Here is a 22,781-nt window from a genome sequence, read left to right as displayed (position 1 = left end):
TCATAATTTCCTTGTTGTTGGTTTTTTCAGACAGGGTCTCACTCTGTAGCTTTGGCTGTCTGGCCTGGAACTTGCTATGTAGACCAGGCTGGTCTCAAACTCAGAGTGAATTGTCCCTGTCTCTTAAGTGCTGGGTTTAAAGAGGTATGCCACCACACCTGGCAGGTTTTCACAATTTAATATTTTTTTCTTTTCTTTATTTTCTGAGACAGGGTTTCTCTGTATTGTTTTGGAGGCTGTCCTGGAACTCGCTCTGTAGACCAGGCTGGCCTCAAACTCACAGAGATCTGCCTGCCTCTGCCTCCTGAGTGCTGGAATTAAAGGTGTGCACCACCAACACCCGGCTATATTTTTCTTGATATATATAGCACTTTGGGCAGTTATTCCTAGACAACATTTTGTTGTTATGTAGTTCTCTTTTTCCTGATTTTGTTAAAATTTTATCTGATTAAAAACTAGTCAGTTTCTTTTCTTTAGTTTTAGCTTTAAGGGCTGCCCTGGCTCTGCTGTATCCTGGCCCATTTCCTCTATTCTTCCTCCTAGGATCTGGAAAAAGTATAATTTCTAACCCTGCTTTTCCTCCTGGGATCTCCATCTGGCTGGCATTGCCACCAGCACCCCTAACATACTCCCAACCAGTGGTGCCTTCCCCAACCCAGCAGATAGAATGGAATGTCAGCTAGAGGCTCAGGCCTAGCTCAGGGAGGTGTTTAGTTTATTGAATACACAACACAGAGAAGGCAGTCACTGCAGCTCTCTCTACATGAGGAGAGCTAGAAAGAGAAGATTTGAGGCCATGGGAGTTGGAGTCAGTTCAAAACCACAGTCAAGGCCTTCGGCTGGTGATGGCTGCCACATGGGTGGCCTTGTTGCTGGTGGAGCTCCTCTTCTTAACTTGAACATCTTTGTTCTTCTAGGCTCAGTGCAGGCCTGAGGGTGAATTCACTCTGGGTGAATTTCTCCACATTTCCATCGAAGGGCTGGTTCCTCACTTTGCCTTTGAAGCCTTTGCTTATACCTGAGGGATGGGGTAGGAGGCACAGGCAGCCAGGCCACACATGTTCTTTCCACGCTCAATGAGGAAGTACCTGGGCAGAGAGAGAGGATTGAGGCCTGACTAGTGGCAGCTTTCTAGAAATGTTCTGCAAACCAAGACATGACTCCAGGGATTAGGCCCTCTGAATTTATTCATAGAACAATTGCCATGGGCTTGTTTTATCAGCAGAAAATGACTGGCCTCACTTTGTAACTAATTTCTTCCTTTTTCTCTCTGCATATGCTACTTCTTCCCAGAATTGATGAAGGCTCCCTTCTTGCCTCTGACCAGGTCCTCACATAGTTACCTAACCACTAGGACCTCCTATCAATAAAAAACTCTCCTTTTCAGGTTGTATGTGTGTGTGTGTGTGTGTGTGTGTGTATACACACACGCACGCACGAGCAAGCACGGTCGTCTGTTTGTCCGTCCTGATTAAAAGGAGGGGCTGTCACTTACTGTAACAAATTCATTGCTTTCACTTCTCAGACCCTTCCAGAGGTTAGTTTTGTCCCAGCAATATGCTGAGGTCTGGCTGTTTCCAACTTTCACTTAGAGACCCCATTCAGCCAATTGGTCTCCTGTCCCCTGCAGAAGACTTGTTGGGACCTGGGATCCTATGAGGGGTCTTGCTAATCGGGCCTTGGCATATGAAGGTTCCATTCTCATGCCCCCTTTCCCTGACCTGGCTAGGGATTGCTGTCCAACTCCTTAGAAGCTGCAAGTTTGAGGTGGAGATGCCTCATACTTAGGGGGTGCCTCTAGATCTGAGCAACATGTGCCCCAGTAGTGGGACCAAAGGGTACTTACCCTTTATCCCCCCACTGGGTGCCCCAAGAGTTTTTCACGATCCAGTAGGGTATTCCATCCTTCTCTCCATAGCCAACAGCCAGGACTGCATGGTTTACCTTATCTGGAGTTTTATGGCAGGAAGTACTAGAAATGAAAATGAAATGTACAAAGGTTTGTAGTACAGGAAGGATAAAGGCCAGGACTGTCAGACAAGGGCTCTCTAGCAATGTAGAGGGATGCTTCCAATTAGAGGGAGGGTTGTGTGCAGGGTGTCAATCAGCTATGGCCCAACCATAGTCTCCTCAGTTCTGCGTCCTGCTCCTGCCGTCCCCACACAGTACTGGCCACGCTCCACAGTGGACACCTCTGAATCCCAACAAGAGTAGCCCCGGCTGCACTTCTGCAAGCGACAGAGCCCAGCTAGAACTCAACACACTGTTCTGTTGCCTCTGCTTTCCTTCTCAAAACTAACTTGTGCTTATGAATAATATGTAGCCTTGCCATTTATCCTCCACGAGAAATCCCATGACTTCAAGAGGACAAACTGCAGTGACCATATGTTGATTCAATGGCCAAGGAAAAAAGGTGCACGCCTTTAATCCCAGTACTCTGGAGGCAGAGGGAGGTGAACCTCTGTGAGTTTGTGGCCAGCTAGGGCTACAGAGAGAAACCCTGTATCAAAAAACCAAAGTAAAAAAAATCCCAGAGGCACATGGAAATTAAATGAACCCATGGAACTGTCACCATAGTGTCAGGTACAGGGCTAGGTGCTGGGCTCAGGCAGTAGGGACCCGCTTTGCTCTTAGAAAGCTTTGTTTGGCAGGAGCAGTTGTTCAAAGAGGCTGCCCTGCAATGGTCTGAGGGATGTGTCAGTGAGGTAGGGGACCGGAACCCAGGGAGTGGGATCTAATCCAGGGGGACAGGAAGTGAAGAAGCACCCTTGAGCAGAGGATACACATGAAGCTATAAGCTCTTCCACGTGGCTGGGATGAGAAGAGACAGGAGGGGAGGTTTGATGGCAGATGAGTGCAGAGAACGAGGGGAGAAAATTACCAAGGTCCCAAAGCCAAGCCTGGGGTAGCAGGAGCCTTGGGTATTTATGCCCAAATCATCCTAGGTCTGGGGAGATGGCTCAGCAAGTAAAGGTGCTTGCCACACAAGTCTTGAGGATCTGAGTTGAGTCCCAGCATGCATGTAAAAAGCCAGCCTACTTTCGTAATCCCAGTGTTGGGAGGTGGAAACAGACAGATTCCTGGAGCTCATAAGCTAGCCATCTAGCTGAATCACTGAGCTCTAGGTCTAGCGAGAGACCTGTCTCAAAAACTAAGAGTGATTAGGGAAGACACCTTAGGCTGACTTCTGGCCTCCACATGCATGCACATAAATGTGCACGTGCACCTTCCCAGGTAGGTTGACTTCTGCTCTTCACATGTGTGCACACTTGAATACACATGAATACATACATACATACATACATACATACACATCCCCCTACACACATGGTTTCATGGACAGAAAAGCACTTCAGAAGGACTCTGGGTCCAAATGGAGGAGGTGCCAGAGTGTCTGTTTATTGTAGGGGAGAGGGATGTTTAGAACAAGCCAATGAGGAGGCATCAGAGAAGATGATGATGGGCTGGGACAGGTAGGAGATGGGCTGTGGTTCTGACCCCTCCCTCAGCAACAGCAGGGATGTGCGTCTCTTAACACAGAGACCTTTGAGGAGCACTAGGACTGGAGGAACTCAGGGTTGGAGGTCTCCATGGCCTCCCAGGCTGAACTGGCAGGGGCCCTCAGATCTAATCATAGGTCTGGTACTTGGAAGACACTTGGTGGGTCATGAATACTCTTAGCAAGCAGTTGGCTGTGGATTTTTCAGCTCTATCTAACAACTGCACAGAGGGCTGAGGGCAAAGCCCAGAAGAACATGAACATTCTTGAGGTGGCTACAGACCAGAGAGCATGAAGGAGCCTGGAGAGCAGGAAGTGGATAGAAGGACTCCTTGCTGAACTCATTCCAGTCACCAAATTGGCAGGCTAAGGGGTGTGGGCACAAGAAATCCCACATTAGACATGCTAAGTGGAGCATGGTGTAGTTCAGCAACAGAGTGAGTGCCTACTGTCCAGGAGGCCCTGGGTACTAAGGAATCTGGCTTTCCTGAAGAACCAGATAGTGAACCCTCCAGCACAGGATTCTGGTGTTTGAGAACAGCTACTTTTCCTTTCCCATTTCCTGTCTTTTTCTTTTTTTTAAGACAGTCTCGTGCATACCAGTCTAGCCTGAGCTCACTATGTAACAGGATGAGTCTGAGCTTCTGCGCCTCTGCCTCCTCAGTGCTGGAATTACAGGCGTTTACCATCTATGTGGTGCTAGAGACTGAACCTCGGGTGTGTGCATTCAAGGCAAGCACTCACTAAATGGCTACATCTCCAGTTTCATCTTCAAATATTTGACTGGATTCAGTCCTATGTAGATGACCCCTGAGCTCTGGGCATGGACTTTGACCTCAGTCATGACTGGCCACAATAGCTTGACCCGTGGCATTCTTTGTGACCTCTCTTTTCTGAGGTGGAGACTTGGTTCCTGACACTTAGAGCGCCAAGAAGACTAATGGAGGGAACACATGCTAAGTCTCATGAATACAATCTAATTAAGAGTCTAGGCTGAGCTGGAGGCCCACCCAGTCCTATGCCCTCTCCCTTCTGACTCCCAGGTCCCCAGCTTACCTGGAGTAAATGCCTTTTTGATACAACATAAAATCATCAGTCACCTCAAAGGCAAAGCTCACAGGGTTGTACAGTGCCACAGCTTCCACCATTGCCTCCTCGTCATTCTGTGGACAGACAGAAGGTTGACACACCTGCATGGCCTTTGCCACCTCCCCACCATACTTATGGTCTGTCGCCGCAAGGCAGGGGCTAGAGTTTTAGAGCTATGCAGGTAACCATGGGAACAGTAGGCCCTGACATTCAGCAGTGGTGCAGACCCCACCTTATGCAGAGGGCCAGCACCCACTGGGTTGATTTTTGTTACCTTTTGAGATAGGGTCTTATGTAGTCCAGGCTGGCCTTGAACTTGTTTTGTAACTGAGGATAATCTTGAAGTCCCAATCTACCTGCCTCCACCTCCCAAGTGCTGGGATTACAGACTAGTATTACCATGCCTGGCTCCAATAAATTTTATCTTTTAAAAACCTTTTAAAACTGGGTGTGGTGGGGCACACTTTTAACCCCTGCACTTGGGAGCAGAGGCAGGTGGATCTCTGGGAGTTTGAGGCCATCCTGCTCTGCACATTGGATTCCAGGATAGCCAGAGCTATGTAATAGAGACTGCCTCAAAAAACAGAATAAAATAAATCAAAATAAATAGTGATAGAGATGGAACCTAGGCTGTTGAACTTGTTAGGCAAGTGTCCTATACTTGACATATGCCACCATGCCTGGCCTCTGTTGTTGTGTTGGGGATCAACCCCAAGGATCAACTCTGTGTCTGCTGAGCAAGTGCTCTAAGACTAAGCTATACTTAAGGCCTATTTGGGTTTTTATCTGGCTCCCAAACCAAACTAGCTCCCCCATGGCTCCAGCCTTTGCCTTCACTTTCTGAGTGTCTGGGAATCTCTCATTTGTCTCCCTCACATCCTTACACACAGCTCCGCCATTTATTTTCTCAGTCACGACTGACCATGGAGGCCAGGGACTGTGAAGGATGCAGAGATAGGTGTGGCACCCTTGCTTCCGCTCCCAAAACCCCACATCCGGGAGGAAAACAATCCAGGGGACTTCACTGGTGGAACACAGATCTTATAGACCCACAAATAAGTAAAGACCGATACTACTGTGGAAACGAGAAGACCAGCCTAGGCAGAGAGAGGGTCTTCTAAGTAGGGCCTCCCACTTCGGTGGGGGAAGGTAGGCAGAAGGGAGTCATGGTAGCTTCTTGGAGGTGGGGTGAGAGCAGCAGCCAGGAGTACCTGGTAGACTTCAAAAGCCTCCCTCCCAGGCAGGTGGGTGGCTCCTACTCTTGGGTGTTTTAAAACTGGAGGGACTTATAGTGACAAGATGCTTGGGAGTGGGCGGTTCGGGGAGTGGAGAAGGGAAGTAAATGGTAGGAGACAGAGTACTCAGTGTGTTCTCCCTCAGGCAAGAGGTTCCTTCTGAGTGTGGCTAGAGGTCTTGGGAGCCCAGGAGATCACAGAGGCCTGCCCACAATAAGGGTGAGACCCCTATGGCTGGCACTGTTTCTACAGCTGTCCCTTGTCCTGTCGCGCCCTTCTGGGCTCTTCTGATGCTCCTGACGAGATTCTTCCTGGGAACTAGGAAAAGGGTAACTTTGTAGTGGAATACGGTGGCTCAGAAGTCCACTCTTCTTTTATTTATTTATTTTTTTATTTTTCGAGACAGGGTTTCTCTGTATTATTTTGGAGGCTGTCCTAGAACTCGCTCTGTAGACCAGGCTGGCCTTGAACTCACAGAGATCCACCTGCCTCTGCCTCCTGAGTGCTGGAATTAAAGGCGTGCGCCACCAACACCCAGCTCAGAAGTCCAGTCTTGGTGGGTGGGTTAAAAACAGGTTCTTTTCAGGAAACGATAGCATCTCTTTTGCAGGGTGTGGGCTCTATTGCTGAGGTGGCAAACCTCAATTCTGGAATGACATTTCTCAGTTCAAATCCAGCCCCACCTTCTAGCTCCTGGGCACATTATTTAGCTCCCCTGAGACTTAGTTTTCTCATCTGTCAAATGAAGGTAATAACCACATCCATGTCCTAGGTTATTTGGAGACAATGCCTGTCAGGTGGCTCTACAGTGTCTCTAATCACTCCAAACTGTTATTACTATGGAGAGCCTGGCAAACCCTTTAATTAGATGGCAGCTGCTGTCATTACATAAACTACATGTTTGTGACCTGAATCTGTTTATGAGTACACACCCCTCACCTGCACACATCATGGAGGTTTGTCACACCCTACACAGACCTCACAGACTGAGCCGGTACCTACTGGACTCATGGGGGCATTCATGCATGCTCACATGATCCTTGTGTGCTAGGGAATGCTGTCCTTCAAGTATAACAGCCGTTAGCGATCTTAATCAGAGTAACCCTGATTAGACCCAACAAGACTTGACTTGCTGATGTTCCCTCATTAGACCCTCAACTCAGCTTCCAGATACTTCCTCCCTGCAGAGTCCCTGAAAAAGCTATATAAAATTCTGTCCCAGCTTCATGTGATCCCTGCAGGTTCTAGTACACACTAGAGTTTGTTAACTCTATCTGTGCAGTGATGGGAAGTTGTCATCCTCTCTAGGATGGGACATTTTGACGATACAGCTGTTTTGAGGTCACTCATGTTCCTGTAAGTAAGCCCAACAAACTCATGGTTTTGCCAAGCTAGACTTGGGTACAGTGTGATTACTTTGGTCTGTTGTTGGTACCCTACTAACGTGTTTCTCCACGAACCCAAGGCGTTCTACAGCTTATTTATTACTCTCTCTCCCTCAGCCTGGCTGCTGAAGTGAGGTCAACACCACAGGATACTCCCAGCCCCACCTAAAACACAAACAGGTGACAGGAGCAAGATACCCTATGCCCTTCAGTCTTGAGGATGGTCGTGGCGGCAGTAAAACCTAGCCTGACCTGACTGAGGAGTCCAGGTTCCCTTCTCACATGCTGAACCTGAATGCTCCAACCTCAAATGAGACCATAGAGATTATCACTTGCATTTCAGACAAGAAAACAGAGCCACAAGCACAAACCCTCATATAGACTTGGAGTTCAGAATCCAGGGCATCCCCTGTCACTCCATGATCCCCCTCCTGTCTTCCATCATTCAATGTTGGTGATGAGCAGCCGTGGGAGGTAACCCAGACTCCTCCACCAGGGACGAGCTGTAACGAAGAGCTGCTCTTGTGGCCTCCATAATCAGCACACATTCCCTAGCTAGAGATGGACCCAGTACTCACGAGCGTGATGTTGGCGACTTCCTTGACGAATGCGATGGCTTTTTTTGGGTCGAACTTGCATCGACCATCCTGTTCAGGGCAGCACAGAGAAGAGAATATAGGTTAGAGATGCTTAGCCTGTGGCTTCGGTCCCACCCTCCCCGTGAAGATTGACAGCATTGTCTAAGCAGCCTGCCTGTGTTAGGATCTTGCTGACAGTAGCACTCCAGAGAGGCTCAGAAGTACTTTTGTCCTCGAGGTGTTTAGAACCCAGGGGCAGGAGACAGTTCTGTGCCATCTGGGACACACCTTGCTTGGTCAGAATGCAAGGAAGGATCTGAGCCAGCCGAAGGAAACTGAGAAAGAGAAGTCACGTTGGAACCTATGTAGCAGGGTTAGAGGGACAGTCCAGGGAACAGTTCCAACTGGAGGCGGACAGAGATTAAATAGCCCGACAGAAATTGTGTGTGTGGGGGGGGACCTGGTTTCCGGGAGCTAGGAATTGTGGGCATGATGATGGGAAGGACTGGCCTGCGGGGGGAGAGAAGCAGATCCTAGGAGCCTCATTGTACTCTGACCAAGGTAGGCATAGACGCCTCGCTGGTCGGAGAGCTCCAGGTGAGGCCAGTTAAGACGTTTCCTGATGAAGGGAGGCCAAACTCTGGATAGGGTGGTGACACAAAGTGGGCCAATGGAGTTAGGAAGGAGCAAGGCTAGGTGAGTCGAGGTGGGAGAGTCCTGGAGGGACATTCAGAAAGAGATGGTAGTGCAGAGGCAGGAGTGAGGAGGGGCCCTTGGGATGAGCAGAGAGCACAGGCTGGCTCCGTGAAGAGGCCAGGTTTGAATGGCAGCACGGTGGAGAGGTAAGGGGGAAATGGAGACGAGAGGAAACACAGCCGAGGTCCCCATAGTTACCCTGCCTCTGTAAGGGTAGGTGTCTTCTCCCATGATGCCCTTGTTGTAGAGGATGTACTCGAAGGCCTGGCTGGGGAGACCTCTGTAAGAAGGACACACATGTAAGCCTCTCTGGGCCTGGCCCCGCAGACAGGAGTGGGTGTTAGTGCTGGAGCTTGCTGGAGTTTGCCTTTGCCTGGTTCACTGGGGTCTTGGTAGGGCACATTCCAGGGGCAGAGGTCTCTGAGAGGCCTGCAATGTACCCCTGGTTTCAGTCACTTGGAGTCTGTGCTAGCCACAAGTGGCCCTGTAGGGCAGATACCCCTGCAAGCTAGGCCCTTGTCAGAAGAAGCAGGTAGCCCCTCAGAGGCCTGAAGGAATCATCGTCGCCACAATGCCGTCTACACCAGGTATGCCCATGTTCCACAGACACTGCCTGACCCCTCATGTCAGCCCCAGGCTGTAGCTACTATCTCCTGAAGCATAGAAAAGTGGGACACTATGCCCAGGTCACAATCTGAACTCACACTTGAAAGACTCTAAAACTCATTCCTTTCCACCTTCCTACCTCCCACAAAACAAACAAACAAACAAACAAACAAACAAACAAACTCACTCGGCAGACCCCACTCAGTCCAGTCCTTGCTCTCTCTTCTCCCTGTGACCCGTGTTGGCACCTGACCTACGCCATGCTTGTGCATGGCTAATCAACTCTGAGGAATGCTGGCTCTGTGTGGTCTGCTGTCTGTTGGGTCACCTGTGCCCAAGTCCACAGGCGGATATGGTGGGAACTGGCACTTGAATGAAAAAACGGAAGTAGTGGCATGAACCAAAGCAAACAGACTTCAAAGGACGGCAGGACTCTGGGGTACCCAGGAGGCAGCCTTTTGCCACAGGCGGTGTGAAGCTGCACAGAAGGAAGAGATGAAAAGTGGGGGGCAACTAACCCCCTGTGGGTCCCCGGCAGGCTACAGCATCAGCCCTGAATCTCTGGACTCAGGCTGGAATTATAGAGACCCTGCTATTCATGGCTGTCAAAGCAGAAGATGGGCCTGACAGGGAGGTCAAGGCTGAGAATAGGTCCTGGGGACCTAAGGGACTTTGTGTATATTAGATACACAGAAACCCGACTAACCACACAGAACTCTCTCAGATTAGCTCACATGGAGACAGAGGAGGCCTAATGGCACCGTGAAAATGGGAGTTAGTGACTTATTGAGAGGATGGCCAGGAAGCTGGCCCAGTTCAGCGTTATGCATGAACACATTTCCACAACTCATAAGAGCTGGGGCAGCTTGTGCTTCAGGGAACTTGTCTCACGGCCAATCAGCTCTCCACATGTGAACTTGGGTTTGGAGGGCAGTATGTTCTACTCTTCTGGCCATTTGTCCAGATGCTTTGGTGACTAGTGAGGGTGACTGTGCTGAGGACAGGGCTGGGTGACATCTTGATACAGCCCTGAACCTTCCAGCTCTGAGACCCTTCAATTCTACCCGTGGGGTGGATGGGATTTCATGACTATACGGCCAAAAATGAGAGAGAGGAGAAGGGGCGGACTCTCCCACTCCGGAACATACCCTTCGCAGCCATGATTATTGAAGTTCTGGGCACAGTCCACCAGCTGCTGCTCAGCCTAGAGGAAGAAGCACAGAGCCAATGAGGAGATGGCTGAGAGGCCAGGGAGGCCAAGCATCAGCGCTCAGTAGCTCATTCATATTTGTGGCCTAAGTGGTGGTGTGTGGCAGTGACCCTGTAAGGTCCCCCAGGGATAAGGCCATCTCTGTATGTCCCAGTGTGTCTCTCTTGCAGCCCGCATTGTTGGCAGGGGCTCAAAGATGACCTGGCTACAAAGCAGTTGAGAGGGCGTGAGTAGGCCCTCCTAACGAGCACTTGTCCTGCAGGGGTGAACACAGTGTGAGCTGTGCGTCTCACAGTGTATGCTAGAGGGAGGGTGTCAGGCCCTGCACTGCTCCGTAACTCCTCAACCCAGGCTCTCACAGCACGCTGACCTTGCTCGACTCTCTCCCTACACAGCGGCACAGTTTCTCCACAGGTGTCACTCTTCTCTCGAGCGTTAGTGGGGAGACACATAGGCCTTGGTTCTGCCCTGCATGAAGATAATCAAGGATGGGGGAGGGCACAGCTCCTAGAACGGGGTGTCTCCCAGGCATATCTACTGTCCCGAGATCTTGGTGAAGTACCAGGCTGAAAAACTGAGGAAGGGATGGACACCCACATCCACACAGGAAGGAGCCCTTGGGGCATTTCTTTGTTCTCACTCTTTCTGGGAAATACATCAGTTGAGATTCCTGGGGTAAATGTCCTCAAGGTTGGGACGTGAGATCCGATAGAAATAGAAGTCTCGGCTAACACTATGAATGAGCGTAAAGGTCGTGGCCCAGTGGCGAGAGGCGTCTGTAGGAAATGGCCTATGGCTGACTTCTTACCAGAGACAGCATCTTCCCACTGGCGATAGCCACAGCAGACTCCAGGGCCCCTGTGGTGGAGAAAGTCCAGCAGCTGCCACAGGATCCCTAGGGAACACACATGGGCAGAGGGAGTCAATGAATGTGCCCTCATGACCCAGCTCCATTCACCAGTGTGGGAACCACGGCCCCTGGATGCCTTTGCCTTTTACAAGCCCCTGCTAGCAAGGTCTGTCCTTGCTGCCCTGCACATGTTCTGAGGCTGGCATCCTTCTCCCACGATGCAGCAACCGAGGCTCCCGTGGAGCAGTTCTGACCTGCCCAGTGGACTCTCAGTCTGGGCCTCTTGAACAATTCCCCCACTCTGATGGAGTCACAGACATCTCCTGAGCTTATTCTATGGCCCCTGGCTCTCTTATATTGAGTCCTTTGTTGAATCCTCTCCTTCCTTCCTTTCTTCCTTCCTTGTCTCTCTCTCTTTCTTTCTGTCTTTCTTTTTGGTTTTTCTGAGACAAGTTTCTCTATATAACAGTCCTGGCTGTCCTGGAATTCACTCTGTAGACTAGGCTGCCCTCAAAGCTCGAACTCACAGAGATCCCTCTGTGCCTCCCAGAGTGCTGGGATTAAAGGCGTGCACCACCACCTCCCAACTTCCCTACTCTTTACCTACAGGAGTCACCAAAGTTCTTTCTAGACCCTTCTGTCTCACCTTTCTGCTAATCTCATTCCAACCAACGCCCTCGCTGCTGCCAAGCTCCGGGTTCACTACACCTTTAGAAGGTTAGGTCAGGCTAGGTGTCTGGTACTCGACCCAGTCTGTCAAAGTCCTAGCTCTTTCATGTACTTGCCGTGTGATCTGGGCAGCAGTGTCCCCAGAAATCTATCTGTAGAAGATTAGCATAGCCTGTCAATCAGTCACCCAGTGGGTACCGTAACAACTGTTGCTGCTGTAAGTCTGTCAGACTCATCCTTATCTCCTTGCTGGTTTTTGTCTTCCATACTCCACTTCTGAAATGTCTCTTAAATTCCTCCCTCAAAGGCCAAACTCCCCCTCATCTTTTCTCTTGAAGCCTTCCCTTTGGAGAAGGAAGATCTGGTCAAAAGAGGACACTTAGCCACAATGGAGGCGACTGCAGGCATCACGGGAGGAAGCAGAACTTGACTTGGACAGAGACCTGGGTTTTTGGTTTCTTTTTGCTCACCACACAGCCGAGACTACCCTTGAATCTGAGATCCTCCTGCTTCAGTGGGGTTGTAAGAGAGTGGTGCCACCTCTGGCAGAGACCTGGTCCGGGTCTTGTTTGAGTCCCCTCTTGTTTATCTTGGATCTTGACTAGCCACCCATTTTCTCCCTCTGCACAGTTACGTCAGCTCAAGGGGGCTTTCATTGTACCCCTAACGTAGGGTACAATGGCCACTGCCCGTCATCACAGAGTAGCCACGGTAGGATGTCACATACATCCCTGAGTACTGCCTTGTTTCTATCCCAGGTAGTCAGTCCTATCTGGTGGCCTTGGATCTCAATAACAGGAGAAATCGGAACCATCTGCTTCCCACCTGTCCGGCGGGCAGGGTTAGGCTTGGGCTTTGACCATCTGAGATTGTACGGCCCCGCATACTGCCCTGGGGTCACTGTGGCACTTCACATTCCCTGCTGGGGCAGAAGCTTATTCTGCTCCTTGGAATGTGGTCCACCCATCCAGTTAGCCCAGCAGGCTCCAGGCTGTGGTGAGCCGGCAAAGACGTGGGGCTGCGCCACATGCCTTTCGTACCACGTGGCTCACGTGAAGAAGCCAGGCTCCCTGAGCACAGCTTCAGAATAAAGCCAAGAGTTTCTTGGAAGGCAACCGTAACCTCGGTTTCCTGGAATGGAGAGGTCAGCATCTTTGAGAATTCTGCTGCGGTGCCATTTCCAGGGGGAGGGAGCAGAGTGCAGCAGGGACAGCAGAGCATGGGGTCTAGTCTTCAGAGGAGTAGGCACTAAAATCTCCCAGCACCTGGGGAAAGGGCAGGCACTTGGCCAAGTCTCCTATGCCCTGCAGAGGGCTCTCAGACCATTAAAGACCCCCTGTCCCTCCCCCACATGCTATGTATGCATGTGAGAAAGGCTGGGCTCAGAAACTCACCCACCACTCCACAAAGGCAGCCAGTCAGGAGACTGCCTGCAGTCAGGTGCCCTGAGGAGTGCGTGACTGATGGGAGGAAAGGCAGAAAGGGTCCTGGTGCTTGGACTCTGAGCGCTAGCTCAGGAAATGTTAGAACATCTCAGCAGACAGGCCTGGAAGTCATGGGAGGATCTGGGACTGAGTCACAGCAGGAAGGCGGGGACTTTAGCCTTATGGAGGCCATTTTCATCCTCCAGAGCTGCCAAACCTTAAAGCAGTGACATCCAGAGCCTCGCAGAGGAGACGACCAGAGGCTGGAGAGATGAAGGGAAGAGGCAGGAGTGGGGTAGGCTTGCAAAGGTGCTGTGAGCACCCGAGTTCTTCATCCTAGGGTCATGTCTCACAACATGTATGTTCTGGAACGTTCTGGAGGGAAAACGTGAAGTCTGCGTGCATACCTGATTTTTCACTGCTGAGACAAAATTTCCTTTCTTCCGCCAGTCCATGGAGGGCGGGTAGGGGCCAGTACCTCGGAGGTAGTTACCTTTGGTGGCTGAACAATTCTGAAACAATCACATACATTATTTTCAAGGAAAATACAATTAAAATGGAATCATTAAAAGGGAGTGAGAGGTCTGGGGAGGTGGCTCAGTGGGCACAGTGCTTGTTGTACACAAATGAGGACCTGAGTCCTTCCACTGTGTGACTTCCCACTGTGTGGGAGTCGGGAGCAGATCCTGGGGACTTGACGATCAGCTAGTCTAGCCAATGGATGAGTTCCAGGTTAAGGTAGAAAGAAGCTTGGGTATGGTGGCACAGGCCTTTAATCCTGTACTCAGGAGGCAGAGGCAAGTGGGTCTCTGCGAGTTCAAGGCCAGCCTAGTTTACATAAAGAGGTTGAGGCTAGCCAGGGCTACATAATGAGCTCTTGTCTGGAAAACAAAAAAATGGTGAAGGGACCGGAGAGATGGTTCAGCACTGAGCAGTTAAGGACACTTGTTCTTCCAGAAGGCCCTGGTTTGGTTCTCAGCACCCACATCAGATGGCTTACAACTATAACTTCAACTTCAGGGGATCCAATACTGTCTTCTGACCTCCATGGGCACCCACATACAATATATATATATATTGTATACACACACATATATATGCCAAGACACACATACATATACACCTAAATACATAATAAATTTTTAAAAAATAAAGTGGAGAGCATTAGAGGAAAATAGGAATGCTAACCTGTGGCCTCCTCATGTGCGCATGCCTGTGTGCAGACAGGTGTACTCACACATTTATCCACCACATACACAAACACTACACATAAGGAATACACACACACACATATATCACACACCATGCACACATGCACCCACTACACACATGCATATAGTGAATATTAAGTCTCAAACCCTGGGACAAACAGCTGAAGTGCCTATTTAACATATCAAAGAGGACCTGGCTGCCAAGTTCTCCCAGAATCTCTCAGTCCCTTCTTGTTACAGGATATGGCTGGCATTCCCTACCTTCAACCCCAAACTTTCCAGCCCAGGGACTGGCCTGCCCTCCCCTCAGAGTCTCTTCCCTGAATAATCCAGTCATTTTGGTTACCCTTCCTCTCTTCTGCCTTTTGCCATCTTGACTGCTGCACCTGGTTCCCTTTCTTCTTCCTCTTAACCACTGAGCCGTCTCTCCAGCCCTATGCTCTCCTTTTTATCTACAGTATACTTTCTGCTTGCTGGGCAGTGGTGGCGCATGCCTTCAGTCCCAGCACTCGGGAGGCAGAGGCAGGAGGATCTCTGTGAGTTTGAGACCAGCCTGGTCTACAAGAGCTAGTTACAGAACAGCCTCCAAAGCCACAGAGAAACCGTGTCTCGAAAAACAAAAACAAACAATATATATATATACTTTCTGCTCTATCATACCTAGGAGCAGTCATGTCCTTCATTTTCTTTTTTTTTCATTCAACAAACACACCATACATATATACCACACAAATGCATACACCACACACATGCACATCAACCACACACATGTACATACATTCAAGCACACATACCTACCAAAGGGAATGAGAAATGAACATTTGAGTGTGGGCACACATCCATAATCCCAGCACTTCTGAAGTAGAAGCAGGAGGATTAGGAGTTCAAGCCTTAGTTACATATCAGGATCTAAGCCAACCTAGTTTACAAGAAACCCTAACTCAAAACAAAACAAAAAGTCTACCTGAAATTCCCCTTTAATAGGGCACCTGTATTTTAATCTGCGTCTTCTAGAGCACAGGTTGCCACTGTTAAGGCCAGAGCCCTGCACTAAGGGACTGCTGAGAGAAGGCTCTTCCTGCTGCCTCCAAGATTTCCAGGGCACCCCTAGGCATGGCCGGGGGGCAGGACTGAATCTAGCTGGAAACACAGCAGGCTTAATGTTTCCTTACAGGTTTGGGTGGAAAGATCCTGATTTATTTACAATGAAGTACACCAACCTGAGGCTCTGACCAGAGGTACTTGTGTTTTATTTCAGCAAAGGTCATGTCTGAAAACTGGTTCAATCCCACTGAAAAAGAGAAGGGGAAATAAACCATGCAAAACTACATGAAACACAGACCGTAGTTAACTGATAATAAAGCAACCGACAAAAAAACTAAGAGACCTTGTTTACCCGTGTGTTCTATTTATAGCCATTACAACTTGGCTTCTGTAAAATTCTATATTCCATATGGTTCGGATATAGCATGGCCAACTGCTACTGTGCCTGGGAGCTGCTCAGGCAGGCAGAGGCACCCCAGAGTTGGTGGGTGCAGTAGATCTGGGGTGCAGCCCAGGCACCCACTGTTTCAGATTCCTACTGTGAGACTGATGAACACCCAGGTAAGAGGTGCGATGCCTGTGAAGGTGTCTTCTCACCCACACCACGTGCAGTCTTCACTGCAACCCAGCCAGTTCCACACTGCCATTACCACTGGGAGTCAGCCCCTGCTCCAAGGTCATACACTAGCCCCAGGCAGAGACGGACTAATGTCTTCCTTTAGTTCAGGCTTTAGAGTCTATCGAGCTGAGCTGCCATCATTTCTCAGCAACTTCAGTGATCATGCTAGATGTGTTTCTAGTGACCCTCACCCGGAGCCGAAGCTGGGTGACTCCAGAGACTGCTCACGGGCTCAGAGCAGTCTGACAGTCTCATAGCAACCCAAATAGATCTAGGTTGTGTGTTCTCCCCTCAGATGGCCTGCAGGAGTTTGGAGCAGCAGGGCTCCTCTAGAATCTTTTGTAAACTTCATGACATCCACAGAGGGTTGGTTACCAGTGCCGTCTAAACTCATATCCTTTGCAGAGCTATTATCTGAGGTTCACTAAAGACATCCTCAGAGTCTGAGTCCCTGCTCTCTACGCCCATTAGCCCTGAGCGGACCCATTCACCAGCCTGTGTCACTAACTGTTTTCTCCCAGCCCTGAGATGTTCCCACCCTCCTCCTCCCAGAGGTCTGGGGGAAAAGGGGCTCCCCAGTACTTTTAAATGTGTGGTTCCTCTGGTTGTGGGCATGTATCTTCCTCCAGTTGTTGGCAAATGTCTTCAGTCTGTAGTTGTACTCCACCGAGCTGTATGTCTTTTGGTGCTAAAACAAAACACACCAGCAGCAAATCATGAGAATAGGTGAAGCTTACGAGAGGGAGTCTTTTTAGAGATCCTCTACCACCCAAGAATCTTCCATGGTGTCAAGTATGTAGGCTGGTCTATTGTCCCTAGACAAGATGATCATGAACATCTAAACTTCCTGTCCTACATCGTTTCCCATGTGCTGGGATTACAGGCATACGTTACCACGCCTGGGTTACACATGCTGGGGATCAACGCAGGGTTCTGTGCATGCTAGGTAAGCATGCTACCTACTGAGCTGCATCCCCGGCCACTCTCTTAGGACAGGCCTACAGTTAGATGGGACTCCATTCTTGGTCTCCACTGCCAATATCAGGGAGTTACAAAGCAATCCTTTACCTCCAGGGACCTGTGGCTAGAGGGAAGACCATGCAACTGTTAGGACATCAGTTAAGAGTTCAGGAGACCCCACTGAGGACACATGCCAAGCTCAGGTGGCCTGTGGACACCGTGGTTCATTGCTCAACTAAGCGTATGGCAGAACCCACCATGTTCAAAACCGTACATACTGCTGTTCCAAAAGAGTCTGCAGCCACTATGCAATGTGCTCCAAAGACAAACCCCAGCAATGAAGTGAGGGCATGATAGGCCTTTGCCAGGCTCATCATAGGCAGCACTATTTGGAAGTTTACTTCACTGTATCCTTCCTGGAGTTTGGTCAGGGGGAAGCATGGAAGGACCCAGGACAGAGCAAGGTTGGAAAATTCCTCTCTCGTGTCTCAAATCTGATACAATTCAGTTTGCTAACAGGAAGCTTTGTGACAAGAGAAACTTCAAAAGAAGAAGTTGGCCACTGACCTGTGTCATCCATGACTTGAAGTGAAACTTTTCTGTAAAACAAAAAAAGAAAAAAAAAAAAAGAATTAGGTCTGCAAGTGTCTGGTGATCATGTAGAGTCCACAGCTAAGTAGGGCACTGAAGAGCTGACAGCATTTATTTATTTATTTATTTTTACTTTTTATATTATTACTATTACAAGCAGGGTCTCGCTATGTAGCCTGGGTCCTCCTCATAAAGATCTCCCTGCCTCTACCTCAGAATGCTGGAATTAAAGGTTTGTGTCACCAGACCCAGCTGATTTGCATTTGCAAAATACCAAAGAGGAGGATGAAGTAGGTTAGCTAATGCTTGAGTATAAAAAGGAACTCAAACCACAAGAAATTTTAAGAAACTGCTATTGGTATGCAGCATATAGGGGAGGTGTGCACCCACGTGTTGACGAGTAAAGGCCCGAAGTTGACTTTGGAGGTCGTCCTCTATCTTTCTCTTCATTTCTCGAGACAGAATATTCGGAAGGACTTGCAGCTCAGTCATTTGGCTGTACTGGCTGTCCCAAAAACTCTGGGGTCCTTCTGCCTCTGCCTCCCAGCACTGGGGTTCTAAGTGTGATCCCCTACAGCTGGGTTTTTTTATGTGGGTGCTAGGTAATCAGGTCCTCATACTGTGTCACAAGCGCTTTGTCCTCTGAGCACCCTTGGTGTGTGTGTGGGGGGGATGTGCACATCAGAAGATAGCTTTTGGGAGTTGGTTCTTTCCTTCCATTATGTGAATCCCGAGGAACTCAGATCTCCAGGCTGGGTGGTAACTGTCTGGAGAAGCAGAGATCAGTCACCCTGCTTTCCAGAGCCCTCTCCCATGTTCAGGGGTGTGGGGGAAACTTGTGGTGATGAAGTTGTCTTTGAGTTACCCCTCACCCCAAATCCAGGAAGTAATCCCAGTAAAACTCACTGGTTTATCAAGTTGGACTTTGGTAGCATTCTACTTTGGCCTATCTTTTCTTTTTTTTTTTTTTTTTGCGGGGGTGGGGGTGGGTGTTCAAGACAGGATGTCTCTGTGTAATAGACTTTGTTATCCCAGAACTCACTCTGCAGACCAGGGTGGCCTCGAACTTACAGAGATCCACTTGCCTCTACCTTCCCAGTGTTGGGCTTAAAGGTGTGTGCCACCAATGCCCAACATAGATTTTTTTTTTTTATGTCTACCTAGGAACAGAATTTTTGAGGTGCTGGGAATATTTTATTGTACATGATGTAAAATCTCCATTTTAAATTTAAACAGCTAGGCCGGGCGTTGGTGGCGCACACCTTTAATCCCAGCACTTGGGAGGCAGAGGCAGGCGGATCTCTGTGAGTTCGAGGCCAGCCTGGTCTACAAGAGCTAGTGCCAGGACAGCCTCCAAAGCCACAGAGAAACCCTGTCTCGAAAAACCAAATAAATAAATAAATAAATAAATAAATAAATAAATAAATAAATAAATTTAAACAGCTGCAAAAGATGTATTTAAATGGATGGTAAATGTTTAAATTTTTTATTTTTTACTGTGTGTAGGTAGGTATGTGCACATGAACATACCACTGTATGACTATAGTGGTCAGAGGACGATGTTTAGAAGCATGTTCCTGCCATGTGGATTCTGGGAACTGAACTCAAGGTGTTAGCTTGGTAGCAAGCATCTGACCTCTTCGAAACATCTCACTGTTCCCTTACGTTAAATATTGATGTTTGAAAATAAGACCATTGGGCTAGGGAGACGACTGAGCAGTTAAGGCACTGGTCATGAAAGAAGGAGGACTATAGTTTGGATCCTTAGAATCCACTAAATGCCAGTGGGGCATGGAAGCTAACCTGTAATCCCAGCCTGGGGTCGCAGAGGGGGCATGCCCAGAGTTTGTCCAGTAACACATTAGTTTGATTGGTAGACCCTGCCTCAATGAGTAAGGCAGAAGAACAAGGAAGACTCCCTATATTAATGTGGGTTTCCCCACACACCTGTTTACATGTGTGCCCACACACAAGAACAGACATAACACATTTATATGCTGTCCCCCATATAAACACAGTGTTGGACAGCTTGCTGGTCAAGGAGGCACAAGCCTGCTAATTCTAGCACCTGGGAAGCTGAGGAAGAAGGATCTGGAGGAGTTCAAGGAAGCCTGAGCTACATAAAAGACGCTGCCTCAAAACACCACCACCAACAACAAAAGAGTTTGATATTTTACACATTTTTCTCCTTGAACATCATCTTTTTGTGCCACAGAATTTTAGCCTTATATTATATTAAATAACCCTATATCCTTTTCTGCAACAACAAAACATCAATTAAAATTATTTTGCTTCCTAAGCATTAAAAATTTATTCTAATTGGTCGGGGCTGGTGCACACCTTTAATCCCACTGCTCTGGAGGCAGAAACAGGCTGATCTCTGTAAGTTCGAGGCCAGCTTGTTCTACAGAGTGAGTTCCAGGACAGCCTCCAAAGTTACAGAACAATCCTGTCTCCCGAAAAAATATTATAGATTAAGCAATAATAATTTTTATGAAAACTTTGACTAATTTTTCCATATGTATTTTATACTATGAAAAGTCATGGTTAAACCTAAAAAAGTAAAACTTGAGTGCAACTGTATCTTTTGTATGTGTTTTAGAACAGTGTCTGGCTATATAGCCCAGGCTAGCCTTGAACTCACAATCTTCATGCTTTGGCTCTGTGAGTCCTGGGATTCTGAATCTGGATCATTTGGAACGGCCCCATGTTGCCTCAGGGGTCCCCAGGGACCCATGCCAGCAATATGAAGGTTATTGGGATGTGCCAGTTACATCTCAATCCACAAGCCCCAGACCTGCTCCAGCAGCAAACCAGGGCCCTTTCTCTTGGGAAGAAAAAGCCTGGTTCTTCCCGACAGGTCCCAGGGCTCAGGGGATTCCAAACCCTGGTTAAAGGCCTGCTGTGGCTGAATTCTTCGGAGAAGACAAACCTCAGCCCAGACCAGGCTCTGCAGCTGGCAGAAGTTTATGGCTGGGCCTCTTGGGGGGTTTCCAAACCAACATGAGGGGAGATTTTGTCATAGAGCACCGGTGGATAAAAACACGGATGACCTTAGGGGAGCCTCAGATCCATCCTAAGCTTACTATGACTGTTCATTTATTATTATCTTACATGTGTATGTGTGTACAGAGGGTGTGCAGTGTATGGGTGCACTGTGTATGCTTGGACATGTCACCTTTCCCTCTCTCTCTCCACTTTCTTGAACCCAGAGCTCACAGTAATCTAGCTAACCTACTTACCACAGGACCCCCATCACTGTCCGGAGTGCTGCCATTGCAGGAGGCTCCTGTGCCTGCCCGAATTTTACATAGTTCAGGGGATCAGAACTTGTACACCAAGCTCTCAAGCTTGTATACCACGTGCTTTTCCCACTGGGCTCTCTCTGTAAAGGAACTGTTTTTATGACTAGGGCATGGCACATGCCTGTAAACTCAGTACTTGGGGGAGAGAGGCAAGAAGGTTAGGAGTTGAAGTTCATCCTTGGCTGCACAGTGAGTTAGAAACAGAACAAACAAAACCAAAGATGGGTGGAGGGGAACCACAAGGTCCCATCGCTAGGCAAATACAGTTGCTGGTGGAGGGAAAATACATCTTCTTTAGGCCTGAAGCCTCTCGGACATGGTCCGTTTCTGTAAATAACCCTAATAAAATCCATAGGGTCAAATAGGGTTTAAAGTGGGGGGGGGGGGAGGGAGAGAGAGGGAACGAGGAAAGAAAAGAGACAGGCTGGGAAGAGGAAGAAAGTGAGTAGAGGGTTATGAAGGCTGAAATTTTATCATCAGAGTATGTTAAATACATGTATGAGAATATAATAATGAAACCCATCATTATGTTTAGTTAATATATGCTAATAAAATCATTAACAAAAATAGTTTTGTATATGTCCCGCCGAAAGACCGACAGCAGGGCTAGAAAAGCACAGCCCACACTGCTCGAGTCCTGACTTTGATTGAAGGGCTCTTTACGCTTAAAAAAAAAAATGGTTGGCAAGCAGGGCACACGCGTGTGTGTATTGTGTAAGAACAGCTGCACCTGAAAATCATTTAACTTCTAACTTCACTGTCCATAAATAAACATTAGAACAAGCTACCCGTGGATGCTTTTATCCCACAAGCGGGCGTTTAGGAGTTGCTACGGAGACCTACGATGTACAGAACTAAAATATTTGCTAGCTAGTCTTCGGTTGCGCTTTGCCAAGTTAGGGTTGATTTTCTGATCCAACTCTTCCCGTACACCACACACACTAGGGTTAAAACTGGGGGTACAGTGTGTTTCTCGGGGCGGGAAGTTTGTTAGTTTGTTAGACGGACTAACAACCAAGGCAGGGAGATCCCGGGGGCGCCAAGTCCACCAACAGTGAGAACGGGCTGGCACGTCCTGCTGCGTGGCAGGGCAAGAAAGTTCTGCATCTCCAGCTGTCCCAGGTGGAGGGCAGAAAGGGTTGAGGGCTTCTGTATCTAGGCCTGGACAAGAGGGACTCTGGTCACCCGCCGGCCTGTCCCTCGGATCACGGGTTCCCCGAGATCACCCCGGGGCTCCCCTCCAGTGCCCCGGGAGCCCTGCGCTCCGCTTTTTGTCCCACGTACCTATGGCGTTCACGGTCAGCTCGGCGGTGGCCCGGGCACTCAGCAGCCAGGCCCCGGCGCACAGCAGCGACAGCGCGGCCCACATCGCGGCGCTCAATGCCGGGTGCGATGGAGCGCCGGAGGAGCCCACGGCAGGAGGGAGGTGGGGCGACGCTAGCCTCCGCCTTGGCGACTCTGGTTCCTCCTCCGTCCCCTCCCTCCACTACACTCCTGCTCTTTTCCAGGAAAGGAAGGGCTCTGGACCAGGCCCTGGTGGCTTGTCCCCGTCAAATGGGAGGGAGCACGGCCTGATGCCCAGTCCCCCGTGTGTCCCTAACTCCGGAAACCTCTTCTCCATGGGGGGTTTCAGCTCCCTGGCTGGCCTTTCCCGGGAACAGAGGAACATGAGGGCTGTCCTGACTGCTCCCAACAGGCTTTTGGGTTTATTCTGGGGTAGATGCACTGAACCTACTTTTGCAAGTCTGAAGGAGGAAATGGATACATTTAAGGTCTTCAGGAAATAAACAAAGCACATTTTGAACCAAGC

At 49.1% G+C, this 22,781-nt stretch overlaps 1 protein-coding gene across 1 annotated transcript; it reads right to left on the bottom strand.

Annotated features, from left to right (window-relative positions):
* Nucleotides 1-698: 698 nt before the first annotated feature.
* On the bottom strand, nucleotides 699-22,396 carry Ctsh (cathepsin H). The gene is made up of 12 exons (XM_005080707.4): nucleotides 22,256-22,396; nucleotides 17,643-17,674; nucleotides 16,698-16,803; nucleotides 15,673-15,743; nucleotides 13,649-13,753; nucleotides 11,107-11,193; nucleotides 10,237-10,292; nucleotides 8,681-8,762; nucleotides 7,787-7,855; nucleotides 4,556-4,662; nucleotides 1,847-1,972; nucleotides 699-1,088 (listed from the first exon to the last, which is right to left on the bottom strand). The coding sequence occupies exons 1-12, from the start codon at nucleotides 22,338-22,340 to the stop codon at nucleotides 1,013-1,015; spliced, it is 1,002 nt and encodes a 333-aa protein (XP_005080764.1). The 5' UTR covers nucleotides 22,341-22,396; the 3' UTR covers nucleotides 699-1,012.
* Nucleotides 22,397-22,781: the final 385 nt, after the last annotated feature.

The sequence above is a fragment of the Mesocricetus auratus genome, unplaced genomic scaffold (genome assembly GCF_017639785.1).
Source record: "Mesocricetus auratus isolate SY011 unplaced genomic scaffold, BCM_Maur_2.0 Super-Scaffold_100691, whole genome shotgun sequence".
NCBI classification, from domain to species: Eukaryota; Metazoa; Chordata; class Mammalia; order Rodentia; family Cricetidae; genus Mesocricetus; species Mesocricetus auratus.
This window is presented reverse-complemented; position numbering and strand designations above follow the sequence as displayed.